Genomic DNA, 19,072 nt, shown 5'->3' on the forward strand with positions numbered 1-19,072 from the left:
TAATCAGGGACTGATTTAGACCGAGAAGCCAGTTCCCCTCTAATCAGGGACTGATTTAGACCTAGAAGCCAGTTCCCCTCTAATCAGGGACTGATTTAGACCAGGAAGCCAGTCCCCCTCTAATTAGGGACTGATTTAGACCTAGAAGCCAGTTCCCCTCTAATCAGGGACTGATTTAGACCTAGAAACCAGTCCCCCTCTAATCAGGGACTGATTTAGACCTAGAAGCCAGTCCCCCTCTAATCAGAGAATGATTTAAACCTAGAAGCCAGTTGGTCGGTCAGTAGTCCGGACCTCGTAGGGTCAGGTTGTAATCCCCCTGATTACAAGCAGATGGAGAGCTGGCTAGATGAGACCCTGGACTCCTACCCTGACTCTCTGCTGCTGTCTCTCATTGAACTCCGGCGTCGTCAGGAAGACAGGCAGCCATCTTGTTTCTATGTGGTTCCTGATGATGCTCTGAATGTCCACCAGGACAGGAGCACACAGACGGTCATGGAGCAGTCTCCCCCAGCCACCAGCCAGACGCATCACCTAGAGGAGAAACACACACACACACACACACACAGACGGTCATGATGCAGTCTCCCCCAGCCACCAGCCAGACGCATCACCTAGAGGAGAAACACACACACACACACACACACACACAGACGGTCATGATGCAGTCTCCCCCAGCCACCAGCCAGACGCATCACCTAGAGGAGAAACACACACACACACACACACACAGACGGTCATGATGCAGTCTCCCCAGCCACCAGCCAGACGCATCACCTAGAGGAGAAACACACACACACACACACACACACACACACACACACACACACACACACACACACACACACACACACACACACACACACACACACACACACACACACACACACACACACACAGACGGTCATGAAGAGGAGGACACACACAGAGACAGACACGCACGAAAACACACAGGCGCGCACACACACACACACACACCCACACAGACACACACAAAAACACAGGCGCACACACGCACACACACACACACACAGACAGACACACACACAGACAGACACGCACAAAAACACACAGACAGACACACAGACAAACACACAGACACACACACAGACACACACACAGGCACACACACACACACACACAGACAGGCACAAAATCACACACACCATCACAGAAGAGACTGTGACGTTACCTCCTCCTGTTGTTGTCTGGTGGCAGGACTGTCAGGCCCAAAGAAGTATTTCCTATTGAGGTATTTGTCCTTAATGAGTCTGGACTTGTCCTCTCTCTGGGCCTTGTCTTTATGGGGGATTCTCCTGTAATTCTCTATGTCCTGCCAGCAAGCCAGGTGTATACTGTAGACACACACACACACACGTCAGAACTATACACATCATTGACAACTGAGCTATAGATTATCAGGATCATTGAGGTAGAGATCATTAGGATCATTGAGGTAGAGATCATTAGGATCATTGAGGTAGAGATCATTAGGATCATTGAGGTAGAGATCATTGAGGTATAGATCATTAGGATCATTGAGGTAGAGATTATCAGGATCATTGAGGTAGAGATCATTAGGATCATTGAGGTAGAGATCATTGAGGTATAGATCATTGAGGTAGAGATCATTAGGATCATTGAGGTAGAGATTATCAGGATCATTGAGGTAGAGATCATGACTGTAAGTCGCTTTGGATAAAAGCGTCTGCTAAATGGCATATATTATTTATTATTATCATTAGGATCATTGAGGTAGAGATCATTGAGGTAGAGATCATTAGGATCATTGAGGTAGAGATCATTGAGGTAGAGATCATCAGGATCATTGAGGTAGAGATCATTAGGATCATTGAGGTAGAGATCATTGAGATCATTGAGGTAGAGATCATTAGGATAATTGAGGTAGAGATCATTGAGGTATAGATCATTGAGGTAGAGATCATTAGGATCATTGAGGTAGAGATCATTAGGATCATTGAGGTAGAGATGATCAGGATCATTGAGGTAGAGATCATTAGGATCATTGAGGTAGAGATCATTGAGGTAGAGATCATTAGGATCATTGAGGTAGAGATCATTGAGGTAGAGATCATTGAGGTATAGATCATTAGGATCATTGAGGTAGAGATTATCAGGATCATTGAGGTAGAGATCATTAGGATCATTGAGGTAGAGATCATTGAGGTATAGATCATTGAGGTAGAGATCATTAGGATCATTGAGGTAGAGATTATCAGGATCATTGAGGTAGAGATCATTAGGATCATTGAGGTAGAGATCATTGAGGTAGAGATCATTAGGATCATTGAGGTAGAGATCATTGAGGTAGAGATCATCAGGATCATTGAGGTAGAGATCATTAGGATCATTGAGGTAGAGATCATTGAGGTAGAGATCATTATGATCATTGAGGTAGAGATCATTGAGGTAGAGATCATTAGGATCATTGAGGTAGAGATCATTGAGGTAGAGATCATTAGGATCATTGAGGTAGAGATCATTGAGGTAGAGATCATTAGGATCATTGAGGTAGAGATCATCGAGGTAGAGATAATTGGGATCATTGAGGTAGAGATCATTGAGGTAGAGATCATTAGGATCATTGAGGTAGAGATCATTAGGATCATTGAGGTAGAGATCGTTGAGGTAGAGATCATTAGGATCATTGAGGTAGAGATCATTAGGATCATTGAGGTAGAGATCATTGAGGTAGAGATCATTAGGATCATTGAGGTAGAGATCATTGAGGTAGAGATCATTAGGTACATTGAGGTAGAGATCATTGAGGTAGAGATCATTAGGATCATTGAGGTAGAGATCATCGGGGTAGAGATAATTGGGATCATTGAGGTAGAGATCATTGAGGTAGAGATCATTAGGATCATTGAGGTAGAGATCATTAGGATCATTGAGGTAGAGATCGTTGAGGTAGAGATCATTAGGATCATTGAGGTAGAGATCATTAGGATCATTGAGGTATAGATCATTGAGGTATAGATCATTGAGGTAGAGATCATTGAGGTATAGATCATTGAGGTATAGATCATTGAGGTAGAGATCATTGAGGTATAGATCATTGAGGTAGAGATCATTGAGGTAGAGATCATTAGGATCATTTAGTTTTTTACTGACATGACCAGGAATAATGATTTGGTCCCTATAGATAAACACAACACTTGTTTGATAGAAGGTGTGTTTATGACAGAAAGGTCACGTCTAACAAGCAGCATGGTGTTGTGGTCACCTGGCCACACATAGCGTATGTCATGTAAAATAAGCCTGCTGCATCTACAGCTAGAGTTTCACCTGGCGGTGTAGTCCTGTAGGAAGGTTGTGAAGTGTATAGATCTAGAGTTTCACCTGGCGGTGTTGTTCTGTAGGAAGGATGTGAAGTGTATAGATCTAGAGTTTTAGCTGGCGGTGTTGTCCTTTAGGAAGGTTGTGAAGTGTATAGATCTAGAGTTTCACCTGGCGGTGTTGTTCTGTAGGAAGGATGTGAAGTGTATAGAACTAGAGTTTCACCTGGCGGTGTTGTTCTGTAGGAAGGATGTGAAGTGTATAAATCTAGAGTTTCACCTGGCGGTGTGGTCCTGTAGGAAGGATGTGAAGTGTATAGAACTAGAGTTTCACCTGGCGGTGTGGTCCTGTAGGGAGGATGTGAAGTGTATAGATCTAGAGTTTCACCTGGCGGTGTTGTTCTGTAGGAAGGATGTGAAGTGTATAGAACTAGAGTTTCACCTGGCGGTGTTGTTCTGTAGGAAGGATGTGAAGTGTATAGAACTAGAGTTTCACCTGGCGGTGTTGTTCTGTAGGAAGGTTGTGAAGTGTATAGATCTAGAGTTTCACCTGGCGGTGTTGTTCTGTAGGAAGGATGTGAAGTGTATAGAACTAGAGTTTCACCTGGCGGTGTTGTTCTGTAGGAAGGATGTGAAGTGTATAAATCTAGAGTTTCACCTGGCGGTGTGGTCCTGTAGGAAGGATGTGAAGTGTATAGAACTAGAGTTTCACCTGGCGGTGTGGTCCTGTAGGGAGGATGTGAAGTGTATAGATCTAGAGTTTCACCTGGCGGTGTTGTTCTGTAGGAAGGATGTGAAGTGTATAGAACTAGTTTCACCTGGCAGTGTTGTCCTGTAGGAAGGATGTGAAGTGTATAGATCTAGAGTTTCACCTGGCGGTGTTGTCCTGTAGGAAGGTTGTGAAGTGTATAGATCTAGAGTTTCACCTGGCGGTGTTGTCCTGTAGGAAGGATGTGAAGTGTTGTAGCTCCGTGCGGTGTCCTAGCAGAGAGCCCAATCTGTACCCTCTGTACCTCTCTGGGACGGCAGACCACATAGCTGGAGACCTGGCGACCTCTAGTGGTGGAGGAGGGGGCCTGCAGGCCTGGGCCACATCATGCTGAGAGAGAGAATCTCAATTGGACTAAACCCTCCTCACTTCCTTCTGAAGGTTTTGAGAAGGAGGTGAGGAGATAGTATGCGAGGAATCAAGGAAGTATAATTGAAATTCCCCCAAATCCTTACTAGAGATCTAGGCCCATATTTGAAAAGCTTCTCGGAGTAGAAGTGCTTCATCTATGATCAGTTTTGTCTTTCAGATCAACACTTCAGGGGGGACTTGATCCTAGATCAGCACTTCAGGGGGGACTTGATCCTAGATCAGCACTTCAGGGGGGACTTGATCCTAGATCAACACTTCAGGGGGGACTTGATCCTAGATCAGCACTTCAATTGGGGACTTGATCCTAGATCAGCACTTCAGGGGGACTTGATCCTAGATCAGCACTTCAGGGGGACAGGGGGGGACTTGATCCTAGATCACCACTTCAGGGGGGACTTGATCCTAGATCAGCACTTCAGGGAGACAGGGGGGGACTTGATCCTAGATCAGCACTTCAGGGGGACAGGGGGGGACTTGATCCTAGATCAGCACTTCAGGGGGACTTGATCCTAGATCAGCACTTCAGGGAGACAGGGGGACTTGATCCTAGATCAGCACTTCAGGGGGACTTGATCCTAGATCACCACTTCAGGGGGACAGGGGGACTTGATCCTTGATCAGCACTTCAGAGGGACAGGGGACTTGATCCTAGATCAGCACTTCAGGGGGGACTTGATCCTAGATCACCACTTACTCCTCAGACTGTTACTGTTGATCATGCATTGGAGCATTGACCTTCAATAGAGCTCACCTGTACCAGTCTGTGTACAGCCTCCTCGTTGACCTTCAATAGAGCTCACCTGTACCAGTCTGTGTACAGCCTCCTCGTTGACCTTCAATAGAGCTCACCTGTACCAGTCTGTGTACAGCCTCCTCGTACAGCGTCTTCAGTTCTCCGTACGGCTCTGACTCCACCTGGCGAGTCTCCTCCCGTACAGCCACCTGAGAGAACGCGCAGTAACAATGACTCCACGATGTCATCAAATATCCAGACCAAAACACACGTCTTACGAATCTGACTAAGGAGAGATGCACGAACAGGAGAGTCTGTCCGTTTCGGCCGATGAGCTATTTCAACTACAGCGTGTTTTAAAATACATTTTAAAGAAAAGGGCTCAAACCTTCTGGAAGGTGTCTGTGTCCCTGGTGGTGAGCAGCGTCCAGGGCTCCAGGAGGAGGGTCAGAGTGTGTTCCTCCACCCAGTCAAACAGCTCCTCAAACGGGGGAGTGAGACCGGTGTACACCCTCTCTCTGCTCTCCTCCTCCACCCCAATGCTACTACAGGCAGCACTGCACACGTAGGTCGAATACAGCAACTGGAGGGGTTAGAATGAGAACCGTAACTAATGGGTCAGACTGTCATCTTCATCATCATCATCATCATCACAACTGGAGGGGTTAGAATGAGAACCGTAACTAATGGGTCAGACTGTCATCATCATCATCATCATCATCATCATCATCATCATCATCATCACAACTGGAGGGGTTAGAATGAGAACCGTAACTAATGGGTCAGACTGTCATCATCATCATCATCATCATCATCATCATCATCATCACAACTGGAGGGGTTAGAATGAGAACCGTAACTAATGGGTCAGACTGTCATTTTCATCATCATCATCATCATCATCATCATCATCATCATCACAACTGGAGGGGTTAGAATGAGAACCGTAACTAATGGGTCAGACTATCATCTTCATCATCATCATCACCATCATCACAACTGGAGGGGTTAGAATGAGAACCGTAACTAATGGGTCAGACTATCATCTTCATCATCATCATCATCATCATCACCATCATCACAACTGGAGGGGTTAGAATGAGAACCGTAACTAATGGGTCAGATGGTCATCTTCATCATCATGACTATCATCATCATCACTATCATCATCACTATCATCATCACTATCACCATCACTATCATCATCATCATCATCATCACCATCATCACTATCACCATCACTATCACCATCACCACCATCATCATCATCACTATCATCTTCATCATCATCACTATCATCATCACCACCATCATCATCACTATCATCTTCATCATCATCACTATCATCATCATGACTATCATCATCATCATCATCACTATCATCATGGTAGTCACTCCATCATCATCATCATCATCATCACTATCATCATCACTATCATCATCACTATCATCATCATCACTATCATCATGATAGTCACTCCATCATCATCTTCACTATCATCATCATCATTATCACATTAAATGTCTTTAATGTAGGGCTCATTAAATGTCTTTAATGTAGGGCTCATTAAATGTCTTTAATGTAGGGCTCATTAAATGCCTTTACTGTAGGGCTCATTAAATGTCTAATATAGGGCTCATTAAATGTCTTTAATATAGGGCTCATTAAATGTCTTTAATATAGGGCTCATTAAATGTCTTTAATATAGGGCTCATTAAATGTCTTTAATGTAGGGCTCATTAAATGCCTTTACTGTAGGGCTCATTAAATGTCTAATATAGGGCTCATTAAATGTATTTAATATAGGGCTCATTAAATGCCTTTAATATAGGGCTTATTAAATGTCTTTAATATAGGGCTCATTAAATGTCTTTAATGTAGGGCTCATTAAATGCCTTTAATATAGGGCTCATTAAATGTCTTTAATGTAGGGCTCATTAAATGTCTTTAATATAGGGCTCATTAAATGTCTTTAATGTAGGGCTCATTAAATGTCTAATATAGGGCTCATTAAATGTCTTTAATATAGGGCTCATTAAATGTATTTAATATAGGGCTCATTAAATGTCTAATATAGGGCTCATTAAATGTCTTTAATATAGGGCTCATTAAATGTCTTTAATATAGGGCTCATTAAATGTCTTTAATATAGGGCTCATTAAATGTCTAATATAGGGCTCATTAAATGTCTTTAATATAGGGCTCATTAAATGTCTAATATAGGGCTCATTAAATGTCTTTAATATAGGGCTCATTAAATGTCTTTAATGTAGGGCTCATTAAATGTCTTTAATATAGGGCTCATTAAATGCCTTTAATATAGGGCTCATTAGATGTCTTTAATGTAGGGCTCATTAAATGTCTTTAATATAAGGCTCATTAAATGTCTTTAATATAGGGCTCATTAGATGTCTTTAATGTAGGGCTCATTAAATGTCTTTAATATAGGGCTCATTAAATGTCTTTAATATAGGGCTCATTAAATGTCTTTAATGTAGGGCTCATTAAATGTCTTTAATATAGGGCTCATTAAATGTCTTTAATATAGGGCTCATTAAATGTCTAATATAGGGCTCATTAAATGTCTTTAATGTAGGGCTCATTAAATGTCTTTAATATAGGGCTCATTAAATGTCTTTAATATAGGGCTCATTAAATGTCTTTAATATAGGGCTCATTAAATGCCTTTAATATAGGGCTCATTAAATGTCTAATATAGGGCTCATTAGATGTCTTTAATGTAGGGCTCATTAAATGTCTTTAATATAGGGCTCATTAGATGTCTTTAATGTAGGGCTCATTAAATGTATTTAATGTAGGGCTCATTAAATGTCTAATATAGGGCTCATTAAATGCCTTTAATATAGGGCTCATTAAATGTCTTTAATATAGGGCTCATTAAATGTCTTTAATGTAGGGCTCATTAAATGTCTTTAATATAGGGCTCATTACATGTCTAATATAGGGCTCATTAAATGTCTTTAATATAGGGCTCATTAAATGTATTTAATGTAGGGCTCATTAAATGTCTTTAATATAGGGCTCATTAAATGTCTTTAATATAGGGCTCATTAAATGTCTTTAATATAGGGCTCATTACATGTCTAATATAGGGCTCATTAAATGTCTTTAATATAGGGCTCATTAAATGTCTTTAATGTAGGGCTCATTAAATGTCTTTAATGTAGGGCTCATTAAATGTCTTTAATATAGGGCTCATTAGATGTCTTTAATGTAGGGCTCATTAAATGTATTTAATGTAGGGCTCATTAAATGTCTAATATAGGGCTCATTAAATGCCTTTAATATAGGGCTCATTAAATGTCTTTAATATAGGGCTCATTAAATGTCTTTAATGTAGGGCTCATTAAATGTCTTTAATATAGGGCTCATTACATGTCTAATATAGGGCTCATTAAATGTCTTTAATATAGGGCTCATTAAATGTATTTAATGTAGGGCTCATTAAATGTCTTTAATATAGGGCTCATTAAATGTCTTTAATATAGGGCTCATTAAATGTCTTTAATATAGGGCTCATTAAATGTCTAATATAGGGCTCATTAAATGTCTTTAATATAGGGCTCATTAAATGTCTTTAATGTAGGGCTCATTAAATGTCTTTAATATAGGGCTCATTAAATGTCTTTAATGTAGGGCTCATTCAAATTAGGGAAGGGGCTTGGACATTTGGCCCATGCTTTGGCTGGGAGTTTCCATTGATTGGGGTGGAGACTTCGCCTGTATTGTTAATATATTCTATTCTACATCTCCCGCCAGAACCTAATCCAGCATCAGATGCAATTACCCCCCCCTTCCCCCAGGGATCCAATCTTACATGAGCCTGTCTCTGTACCCTGTAGGGATCCAGTCCATCTTGGTAGAAGAGCTGGTGGTATTGCTGCAGATCACACCAGCAGTGGACGGCATTCTCCCACAGCTGACAAGGTACAGGAAGACCTATTTATTTATGTTGTACAATACAGCTACAACAGCACTATGGGAGACAGAGAGAGAGAGAGAGAGAGACAGAGAGAGAGAGAGAGACAGAGAGACAGAGAGAGAGAGAGACAGAGAGAGAGACAGAGAGAGACAGAGACAGAGACAGAGACAGATAGAGACGAGAGAGAGAGAGAGAGAGAGAGAGACATTAAGAGAGACAGAAGAGAGACAGAGAGACAGAGACAGAGAGACAGAGAGACAGAGAGACAGAGAGACTAGAGAGAGAGAGAGAGAGAGAGAGAGAGAACAGAGAGAGAGAGAGAGAGCCTTTAGAGAGAGGAGACAGACAGACAGACAGACAGACAGACAGACAGACAGACAGACAGACAGACAGACAGACAGACAACAGACTTTAAGACAGAGAGACAGAAGAGAGAGAGAGAGAGAGAGCTCAGAGAGACAGAGAGACAGAGAGAGAGTGAGAGAGAGAGACAGAGAGAGAGAGAGAGACAAGAGACAAGAGACAAGAGAGAGAGAGAGAGAGAGAGACAAGAGACAAGAGACAAGAGACAAGAGACCAGACAGACAGACAGACAGACAGACAGACAGACAGACAGACAGACAGACAGACAGACAGACAGACAGAGCTGTCTATACCGGGTTTCCAGAGTGTTCACGTGTGAAGTAGAACCGTGTGAAGTAGAACCCGGCCTGTGAGTCCACACATAGAGCCTGTAACATCCTCTCCATCCTCCAGGGCCATACAACAGGACTGCTGCTGGCATAACCTGTCTGACACCACACAGAATAATATGACTTTACTAACCTGTCTGACACCACACAGAATAATACGACATTACTAACCTGTCTGACACCACACAGAATAATACGACATTACTAACCTGTCTGACACCACACAGAATAATACGACATTACTAACCTGTCTGACACCACACAGAATAATACGACATTACTAACCTGTCTGACACCACACAGAATAATACGACTTTACTAACCTGTCTGACACCACACAGAATAATACGACATTACTAACCTGTCTGACACCACACAGAATAATACGACATTACTAACCTGTCTGACACCACACAGAATAATACGACATTACTAACCTGTCTGACACCACACAGAATAATACGACATTACTAACCTGTCTGACACCACACAGAATAATACGACATTACTAACCTGTCTGACACCACACAGAATAATATGACTTTACTAACCTGTCTGACACCACACACACAGAATAATACGACATTACTAACCTGTCTGACACCACACAGAATAATACGACATTACTAACCTGTCTGACACCACACAGAATAATACGACTTTACTAACCTGTCTGACACCACACAGAATAATACGACTTTACAAACCTGTCTGACACCACACAGAATAATACGACATTACTAACCTGTCTGACACCACACATAATAATACGACATTACTAACCTGTCTCACTCCACACACACAGAATAATACGACATTACTAACCTGTCTGACACCACACAGAATAATACGACATTACTAACCTGTCTGACACCACACAGAATAATACGACATTACTAACCTGTCTGACACCACACAGAATAATACGACATTACAAACCTGTCTGACACCACACAGAATAATACGACATTACTAACCTGTCTGACACCACACAGAATAATACGACTTTACTAACCTGTCTGACACCACACAGAATAATACGACTTTACTAACCTGTCTGACACCACACAGAATAATACGACATTACAAACCTGTCTGACACCACACAGAATAATACGACTTTACTAACCTGTCTGACACCACACAGAATAATACGACTTTACTAACCTGTCTGACACCACACAGAATAATACGACATTACAAACCTGTCTGACACCACACAGAATAATACGACTTTACTAACCTGTCTGACACCACAAACACAGAATAATACGACATTACTAACCTGTCTGACACCACACACACAGAATAATACGACATTACTAACCTGTCTGACACCACAACAGAATAATACGACATTACTAACCTGTCTGACACCACACAGAATAATACGACTTTACTAACCTGTCTGACACCACACAGAATAATACGACATTACTAACCTGTCTGACACCACACAGAATAATACGACTTTACTAACCTGTCTGACACCACACAGAATAATACGACATTACTAACCTGTCTGACACCACACATAATAATACGACATTACTAACCTGTCTGACTCCACACACACAGAATAATACGACTTTACTAACCTGTCTGACACCACACAGAATAATACGACATTACTAACCTGTCTGACACCACACAGAATAATACGACATTACTAACCTGTCTGACACCACACAGAATAATACGACTTTACTAACCTGTCTGACACCACAAACACAGAATAATACGACATTACTAACCTGTCTGACACCACACACACAGAATAATACGACATTACTAACCTGTCTGACACCACAAACACAGAATAATACGACATTACTAACCTGTCTGACACCACACACACAGAATAATACGACTTTACTAACCTGTCTGACACCACAAACACAGAATAATACGACTTTACTAACCTGTCTGACACCACACAGAATAATACGACATTACAAACCTGTCTGACACCACACAGAATAATACGACTTTACTAACCTGTCTGACACCACAAACACAGAATAATACGACATTACTAACCTGTCTGACACCACACACACAGAATAATACGACATTACTAACCTGTCTGACACCACACAGAATAATACGACATTACTAACCTGTCTGACACCACACAGAATAATATGACTTTATTCAACTTATATAGCTATTTTCATAAAATAAAGACATTTCAAAGCTCTTATCTCAACTCTCTGTCGGTCACACCTAGTACCTGTGTGTGAGCTGGCGTGGGTGTAAGGTCTCTGGGTAGAGAGGTGTCTGGGCGGATGGTAGGTCGAGGGATAGAGGTGTGAGGCCGGAGGGGTTGGAGGTTGATGTAACGAGGGTTAGGTTTCACACCAGAGGGAGGGTGTAGCTGTCCGTTCCTCCACAGTGACAGTCTGAGAGGATCTACTGCTCTCCGGCTCATCCTGAACCTGGGACCCCTGGAACACAACATGAACCTGGGACCCCTGGAACACAACATGAACCTGGGACCCCTGGAACACAACATCAACATGAACCTGGGACCCCTGGTACACAACATGAACCTGGGACCCCTGGAACACAACATGAACCTGGGACCCCTGGAACACAACATGAACCTGGGACCCCTGGAACACAACATCAACATGAACCTGGGACCCCTGGAACACAACATGAACCTGGGACCCCTGGAACACAACATGAACCTGGGACCCCTGGAACACAACATGAACCTGGGACCCCTGGAACACAACATGAACCTGGGACCCCTGGAACACAACATGAACCTGGGACCCCTGGAACACAACATGAACCTGGGACCCCTGGAACACAACATGAACCTGGGACCCCTGGAACACAACATGAACCTGGGACCCCTGGATCACAACATGAACCTGGGACCCCTGGAACACAACATGAACCTGGGACCCCTGGAACACAACATGAACCTGGGACCCCTGGAACACAACATGAACCTGGGACCCCTGGAACACAACATGAACCTGGGACCCCTGGAACACAACATGAACCTGGGACCCCTGGAACACAACTGAACCTGGGTAATATATAATAATAATATATGGCATTTGCAGACCCTTATCACAACATGAACCTTACAGTCATGGTGCATACATTGAACCTGGGTGGTCCCTGGAACACAACATGAACCCACTACCCTGGAACACAAGCGCCATGCTCTACCAACTGAGCTACAGGACTACTGTCCGGTGATCCCAGTTCAGGTACCAGTCTAGTATGGACCAGGTGATCCCAGTTCAGGTCACAGTCTAGTATGGACCAGGTGATCCCAGTTCAGGTCACAGTCTAGTACGGACCAGGTGATCCCAGTTCAGGTCACAGTCTAGTATGGACCAGGTGATCACAGTTCAGGTGCCAGTCTAGTACGGACCAGGTGATCACAGTTCAGGTGCCAGTCTAGTACGGACCAGGTGATCCCAGTTCAGGTCACAGTCTAGTCTAGTATGGACCAGGTGATCCCAGTTCAGGTCACAGTCTAGTACGGACCAGGTGATCCCAGTTCAGGTCACAGTCTAGTATTGACCAGGTGATCACAGTTCAGGTGCCAGTCTAGTATGGACCAGGTGATCCTAGTTCAGGTACCAGTCTAGACTAGTTTGGACCAGGTGATCACAGTTCAGATCACAGTCTAGTCTAGTATGGACTAGGTGATCCTAGTTCAGGTCACAGTCTAGTCTAGTATGGACCAGGTGATCATAGCTCAGGTCACAGTCTAGTCTAGTACGGACCAGGTGATCCTAGTTCAGGTCACAGTCTAGTCTAGTACGGACCAGGTGATCACAGTCTAGTCTAGTACGGACCAGGTGATCACAGTCTAGTCTAGTACGGACCAGGTGATCACAGTCTAGTCTAGTACGGACCAGGTGATCATAGTTCAGGTACCAGTTATATAGGATGGTGTGTATAGACAGTAGTTATAGAGGATGGTGTGTATAGACAGTAGTTATATAGTATGGTGTGTATAGACAGTAGTTATAGAGGATGGTGTGTATAGACAGTAGTTATAGAGGATGGTGTGTATAGACAGTAGTTATAGAGGATGGTGTGTATAGACAGTAGTTATAGAGGATGGTGTGTATAGACAGTAGTTATATAGTATGGTGTGTATAGACAGTAGTTATAGAGGATGGTGTGTATAGACAGTAGTTATATAGGATGGTGTGTATAGACAGTAGTTATAGAGGATGGTGTGTATAGACAGTAGTTATATAGGATGGTGTGTGTATAGACAGTAGTTATATAGGATGGTGTGTATAGACAGTATAGACAGTAGTTATACAGGATGGTGTGTATAGACAGTAGTTATATAGGATGGTGTGTATAGACAGTAGTTATAGAGGATGGTGTGTATAGACAGTATAGACAGTAGTTATATAGGATGGTGTGTATAGACAGTAGTTATATAGTATGGTGTGTATAGACAGTAGTTATAGAGGATGGTGTGTATAGACAGTATAGACAGTAGTTATATAGGATGGTGTGTATAGACAGTAGTTATATAGGATGGTGTGTATAGACAGTAGTTATATAGGATGGTGTGTATAGACAGTAGTTATATAGGATGGTGTGTATAGACAGTAGTTATAGAGGATGGTGTGTATAGACAGTAGTTATATAGGATGGTGTGTATAGACAGTAGTTATACAGGATGGTGTGTATAGACAGTAGTTATATAGGATGGTGTGTATAGACAGTAGTTATAGAGGATGGTGTGTATAGACAGTAGTTATATAGGATGGTGTGTATAGACAGTAGTTATATAGGATGGTGTGTATAGACAGTAGTTATATAGGATGGTGTGTATAGACAGTAGTTATAGAGGATGGTGTGTATAGACAGTATAGACAGTAGTTATATAGGATGGTGTGTATAGACAGTAGTTATATAGGATGGTGTGTATAGACAGTAGTTATAGAGGATGGTGTGTATAGACAGTATAGACAGTAGTTATATAGGATGGTGTGTATAGACAGTAGTTATATAGGATGGTGTGTATAGACAGTAGTTATATAGGATGGTGTGTATAGACAGTAGTTATAGAGGATGGTGTGTATAGACAGTAGTTATATAGGATGGTGTGTATAGACAGTAGTTATATAGGATGGTGTGTATAGACAGTAGTTATATAGGATGGTGTGTATAGACAGTAGTTATATAGGATGGTGTGTATAGACAGTAGTTATAGAGGATGGTGTGTATAGACAGTAGTTATATAGGATGGTGTGTATAGACAGTAGTTATATAGGATGGTGTGTATAGACAGTAGTTATATAGGATGGTGTGTATAGACAGTAGTTATATAGGATGGTGTGTATAGACAGTAGTTATATAGGATGGTGTGTATAGACAGTAGTTATATAGGATGGTGTGTATAGACAGTAGTTATATAGGATGGTGTGTATAGACAGTAGTTATAGAGGATGGTGTGTATAGACAGTAGTTATAGAGGATGGTGTGTATAGACAGTAGTTATAGAGGATGGTGTGTATAGACAGTAGTTATATAGGATGGTGTGTATAGACAGTATAGACAGTAGTTATATAGGATGGTGTGTATAGACAGTAGTTATATAGGATGGTGTGTATAGACAGTAGTTATATAGGATGGTGTGTATAGACAGTAGTTATATAGGATGGTGTGTATAGACAGTAGTTATATAGGATGGTGTGTATAGACAGTAGTTATAGAGGATGGTGTGTATAGACAGTATAGACAGTAGTTATATAGGATGGTGTGTATAGACAGTAGTTATATAGGATGGTGTGTATAGACAGTAGTTATAGAGGATGGTGTGTATAGACAGTATAGACAGTAGTTATATAGGATGGTGTGTATAGACAGTAGTTATATAGGATGGTGTGTATAGACAGTAGTTATATAGGATGGTGTGTATAGACAGTAGTTATAGAGGATGGTGTGTATAGACAGTAGTTATATAGGATGGTGTGTATAGACAGTAGTTATATAGGATGGTGTGTATAGACAGTAGTTATATAGGATGGTGTGTATAGACAGTAGTTATATAGGATGGTGTGTATAGACAGTAGTTATATAGGATGGTGTGTATAGACAGTAGTTATATAGGATGGTGTGTATAGACAGTAGTTATAGAGGATGGTGTGTATAGACAGTAGTTATATAGGATGGTGTGTATAGACAGTAGTTATATAGGATGGTGTGTATAGACAGTAGTTATATAGGATGGTGTGTATAGACAGTAGTTATATAGGATGGTGTGTATAGACAGTAGTTATATAGGATGGTGTGTATAGACAGTAGTTATATAGGATGGTGTGTATAGACAGTAGTTATATAGGATGGTGTGTATAGACAGTAATTATATAGGATTGTGTGTATAGACAGTAGTTATATAGGATGGTGTGTATAAACAGTAGTTATATAGGATGGTGTGTATAGACAGTATAAACAGTAGTTATATAGGATGGTGTGTATAGACAGTAGTTATATAGGATGGTGTGTATAGACAGTAGTTATATAGGATGGTGTGTATAGACAGTAGTTATATAGGATGGTGTGTATAGACAGTAGTTATAGAGGATGTTGTTTTAACAGTAGTTATAGAGGATGGTGTGTATAGACAGTAGTTATAGAGGATGGTGTGTATAGACAGTAGTTATATAGGATGGTGTGTATAGACAGTATAGACAGTAGTTATATAGGATGGTGTGTATAGACAGTAGTTATATAGGATGGTGTGTATAGACAGTAGTTATAGAGGATGGTGTGTATAGACAGTAGTTATATAGGATGGTGTGTATAGACAGTAGTTATATAGGATGGTGTGTATAGACAGTAGTTATATAGGATGGTGTTAAAGACATAGGAAGGATGGTGTGTATAGACAGTAGTTATATAGGATGGTGTGTATAGACAGTAGTTATATAGGATGGTGTGTATAGACGGGGTAGTCTATAGGATGGTGTGTATAGACAGTAGTTATATAGGATGGTGTGTATAGACAGTAGTTATATAGGATGGTGTGTATAGACAGTAGTTATATAGGATGGTGTGTATAGACAGTAGTTATATAGGATGGTTGTGTATAGACAGTAGTTATATAGGATGGTGTGTATAGACAGTAGTTATATAGGATGGTGTGTATAGACAGTAGTTATATAGGATGGTGTGTATAGACAGTAGTTATATAGGATGGGTGTATAGACAGTAGTTATATAGGATGGTGTGTATAGACAGTAGTTATATAGGATGGTGTGTATAGACAGTAGTTATATAGGATGGTGTGTATAGACAGTAGTTATATAGGATGGTGTGTATAGACAGTAGTTATATAGGATGGTGTGTATAGACAGTAGTTATTAGGATGGTGTGTATAGACAGTAGTTATATAGGATGGTGTGTATAGACAGTAGGATGGTGTTATAGACAGTAGTTATAGGATGGTGTGTATAGACAGTAGTTATATAGGATGGTGTGTATAAACAGTAGTTATATAGGATGGTGTGTATAGACAGTAGTTATAGGATGGTGTGTATAAGACAGTAGTTATATAGGATGGTGTGTATAGACAGTAGTTATATAGGATGGTGTGTATAGACAGTAGTTATATAGGATGGTGTGTATAGACAGTAGTTATATAGGATGGTGTGTATAGACAGTAGTTATATAGGATAGTGTGTATAGACAGTAGTTATATAGGATGGTGTGTATAGACAGTAGTTATATAGGATGGTGTGTATAGACAGTAGTTATAGAGGATGGTGTGTATAGACAGTAGTTATATAGGATGGTGTGTATAGACAGTATAGACAGTAGTTATATAGGATGGTGTGTATAGACAGTATAGACAGTAGTTATATAGGATGGTGTGTATAGACAGTAGTTATATAGGATGGTGTGTATAGACAGTAGTTATAGAGGATGGGCCTTGACTAGAATACAGTTTATTCATACGAAGTGGGTAAAACAGTATATAAACATGACCACAATGTGAAATCGAGGAGCTCTGGAGTAGTTTAAAAGACATGGAACGTCCTGGGGGTCCCAGAGGAGAGGTTTCAAAACCCCTGGTGTGGATGACCTTGTCAGTCTGTCTCCTCACCAGTAGCAGAGCAGTGCCTCAGTGACGCGGGGCTGAACTCTCTGCAGTCTGTCCTCTCTCCAGCAGGGGGAGGTAGAGAGACCCAGTCTGGTCAACAGCTCACCATTCAGACTGCTCTGGCCACCGGTCAGCAGGTAGCAGCTTCGCATCTGGACCAAATGCCTGAAACAATCAATCAACAATCAATCAATCAATCAATCAATCAATCATTGAAGATGGTTCTGTCCACGTCATTGGTTAAGAGGAAGGCTCATTGTCATCTCAGGTTCTATACTTCAATGAAGGTTAGGGTTGAGGTTAAGTTCAGGTGAAGGTTAGGAGTTATGGGTTCAGGGTTGAGGTTAGGGTTATGGTTCTTAGGTTAAGAGTCAGAGTTATGGGTTAGGGTTGGGTCACAGGGTTGAGGTTAGGGTTATGGCTTAGGTTAAGAGTCAGTGAGTTAAGGGTTGGGTTCAGGGTGGAGGTTAGTTATGGCTTAGGTTAAGAGTCAGAGTTATGGGTTAAGGGTTGGGTCACAGGGTTGAGGTTAGGGTTATGGCTTAGGTTAAGAGTCAGAGTTATGGGTTAAGGGTTGGGTCACAGGGTTGAGGTTAGAGTTATGGCTTAGGTTAAGAGTCAGAGTTATGGGTTGGGTCACAGGGTTGAGGTTAGGGTTATGGGGTTAAGAGTCAGAGGTTCAGGGTTGAGGTTAGGGTTATGGCTTAGGTTAAGAGTCAGAGTTATGGGTTAAGGGTTGGGTCACAGGGTTGAGGTTAGGGTTATGGCTTAGGTTAGAGTCAGAGTTATGGGTTAAACCTCCCAGGGTTAGGTTAGGGTTATGGCTTAGGTTAAGAGTCAGAGTTATGGGTTAAGGGTTGGGTCACAGGGTTGAGGTTAGGGTTATGGCTTAGGTTAAGAGTCAGAGTTATGGGTTAAGGGTTGGGTCACAGGGTTGAGGTTAGGGTTATGGCTTAGGTTCCAGAGCTTATGGGTTAGGGGTTGGGTCACAGGGTTGAGTTAGGTATGGCAGAGTCAGAGTTATGGGTTAAGGGTTGGGTCCAGGGTTGAGGTTAGGGTTATGGCTTAGGTTTGTCAGAGTTATGGGTTAAGGGTTGGGGTTAGGGTTGGGGTCCAGGCCGGCTCGGTCCTCCCTAGGGTTGGGGTGAAGGTTAGGAGT

The 19,072-nt window shown here is 41.7% G+C and overlaps 1 protein-coding gene and 1 long non-coding RNA gene across 28 annotated transcripts in view; both read right to left on the reverse strand.

Moving 5' to 3' along the window:
• LOC127923456 (uncharacterized) overlaps nt 1-232 on the reverse strand; it is a 1,639-nt gene extending 1,407 nt beyond the window's left edge. For both annotated transcript variants that reach the window (XR_008114454.1, XR_008114455.1), the window contains exon 1: nt 1-232. This exon is cut by the window's left edge and continues 19 nt beyond it. This is a non-coding gene — a long non-coding RNA (uncharacterized LOC127923456).
• The window catches only part of LOC118383012 (regulator of G-protein signaling 22-like), a 61,902-nt gene that overhangs the window by 23,906 nt on the left and 18,924 nt on the right, over nt 1-19,072 (reverse strand). For 5 of the 26 annotated variants that reach the window (XM_052507507.1, XM_052507501.1, XM_052507500.1 and 2 more), the window contains 10 exons: nt 17,917-18,078; nt 12,692-12,835; nt 12,043-12,637; nt 9,774-9,908; nt 9,013-9,114; nt 5,562-5,756; nt 5,290-5,382; nt 4,226-4,398; nt 1,193-1,355; nt 370-534 (listed from right to left, as the gene is read on the reverse strand). In XM_052507507.1, the coding sequence (XP_052363467.1) occupies nt 370-534; nt 1,193-1,355; nt 4,226-4,398; nt 5,290-5,382; nt 5,562-5,756; nt 9,013-9,114; nt 9,774-9,908; nt 12,043-12,637; nt 12,692-12,835; nt 17,917-18,078 (1,927 nt within the window). The other 21 variants (XM_052507510.1, XM_052507505.1, XM_052507509.1 and 18 more) reach the window with 21 other exon arrangements.

The sequence above is a fragment of the Oncorhynchus keta genome, unplaced genomic scaffold, assembly GCF_023373465.1.
Source record: "Oncorhynchus keta strain PuntledgeMale-10-30-2019 unplaced genomic scaffold, Oket_V2 Un_contig_2987_pilon_pilon, whole genome shotgun sequence".
In the NCBI taxonomy this organism is placed as follows: Eukaryota; Metazoa; Chordata; class Actinopteri; order Salmoniformes; family Salmonidae; genus Oncorhynchus; species Oncorhynchus keta.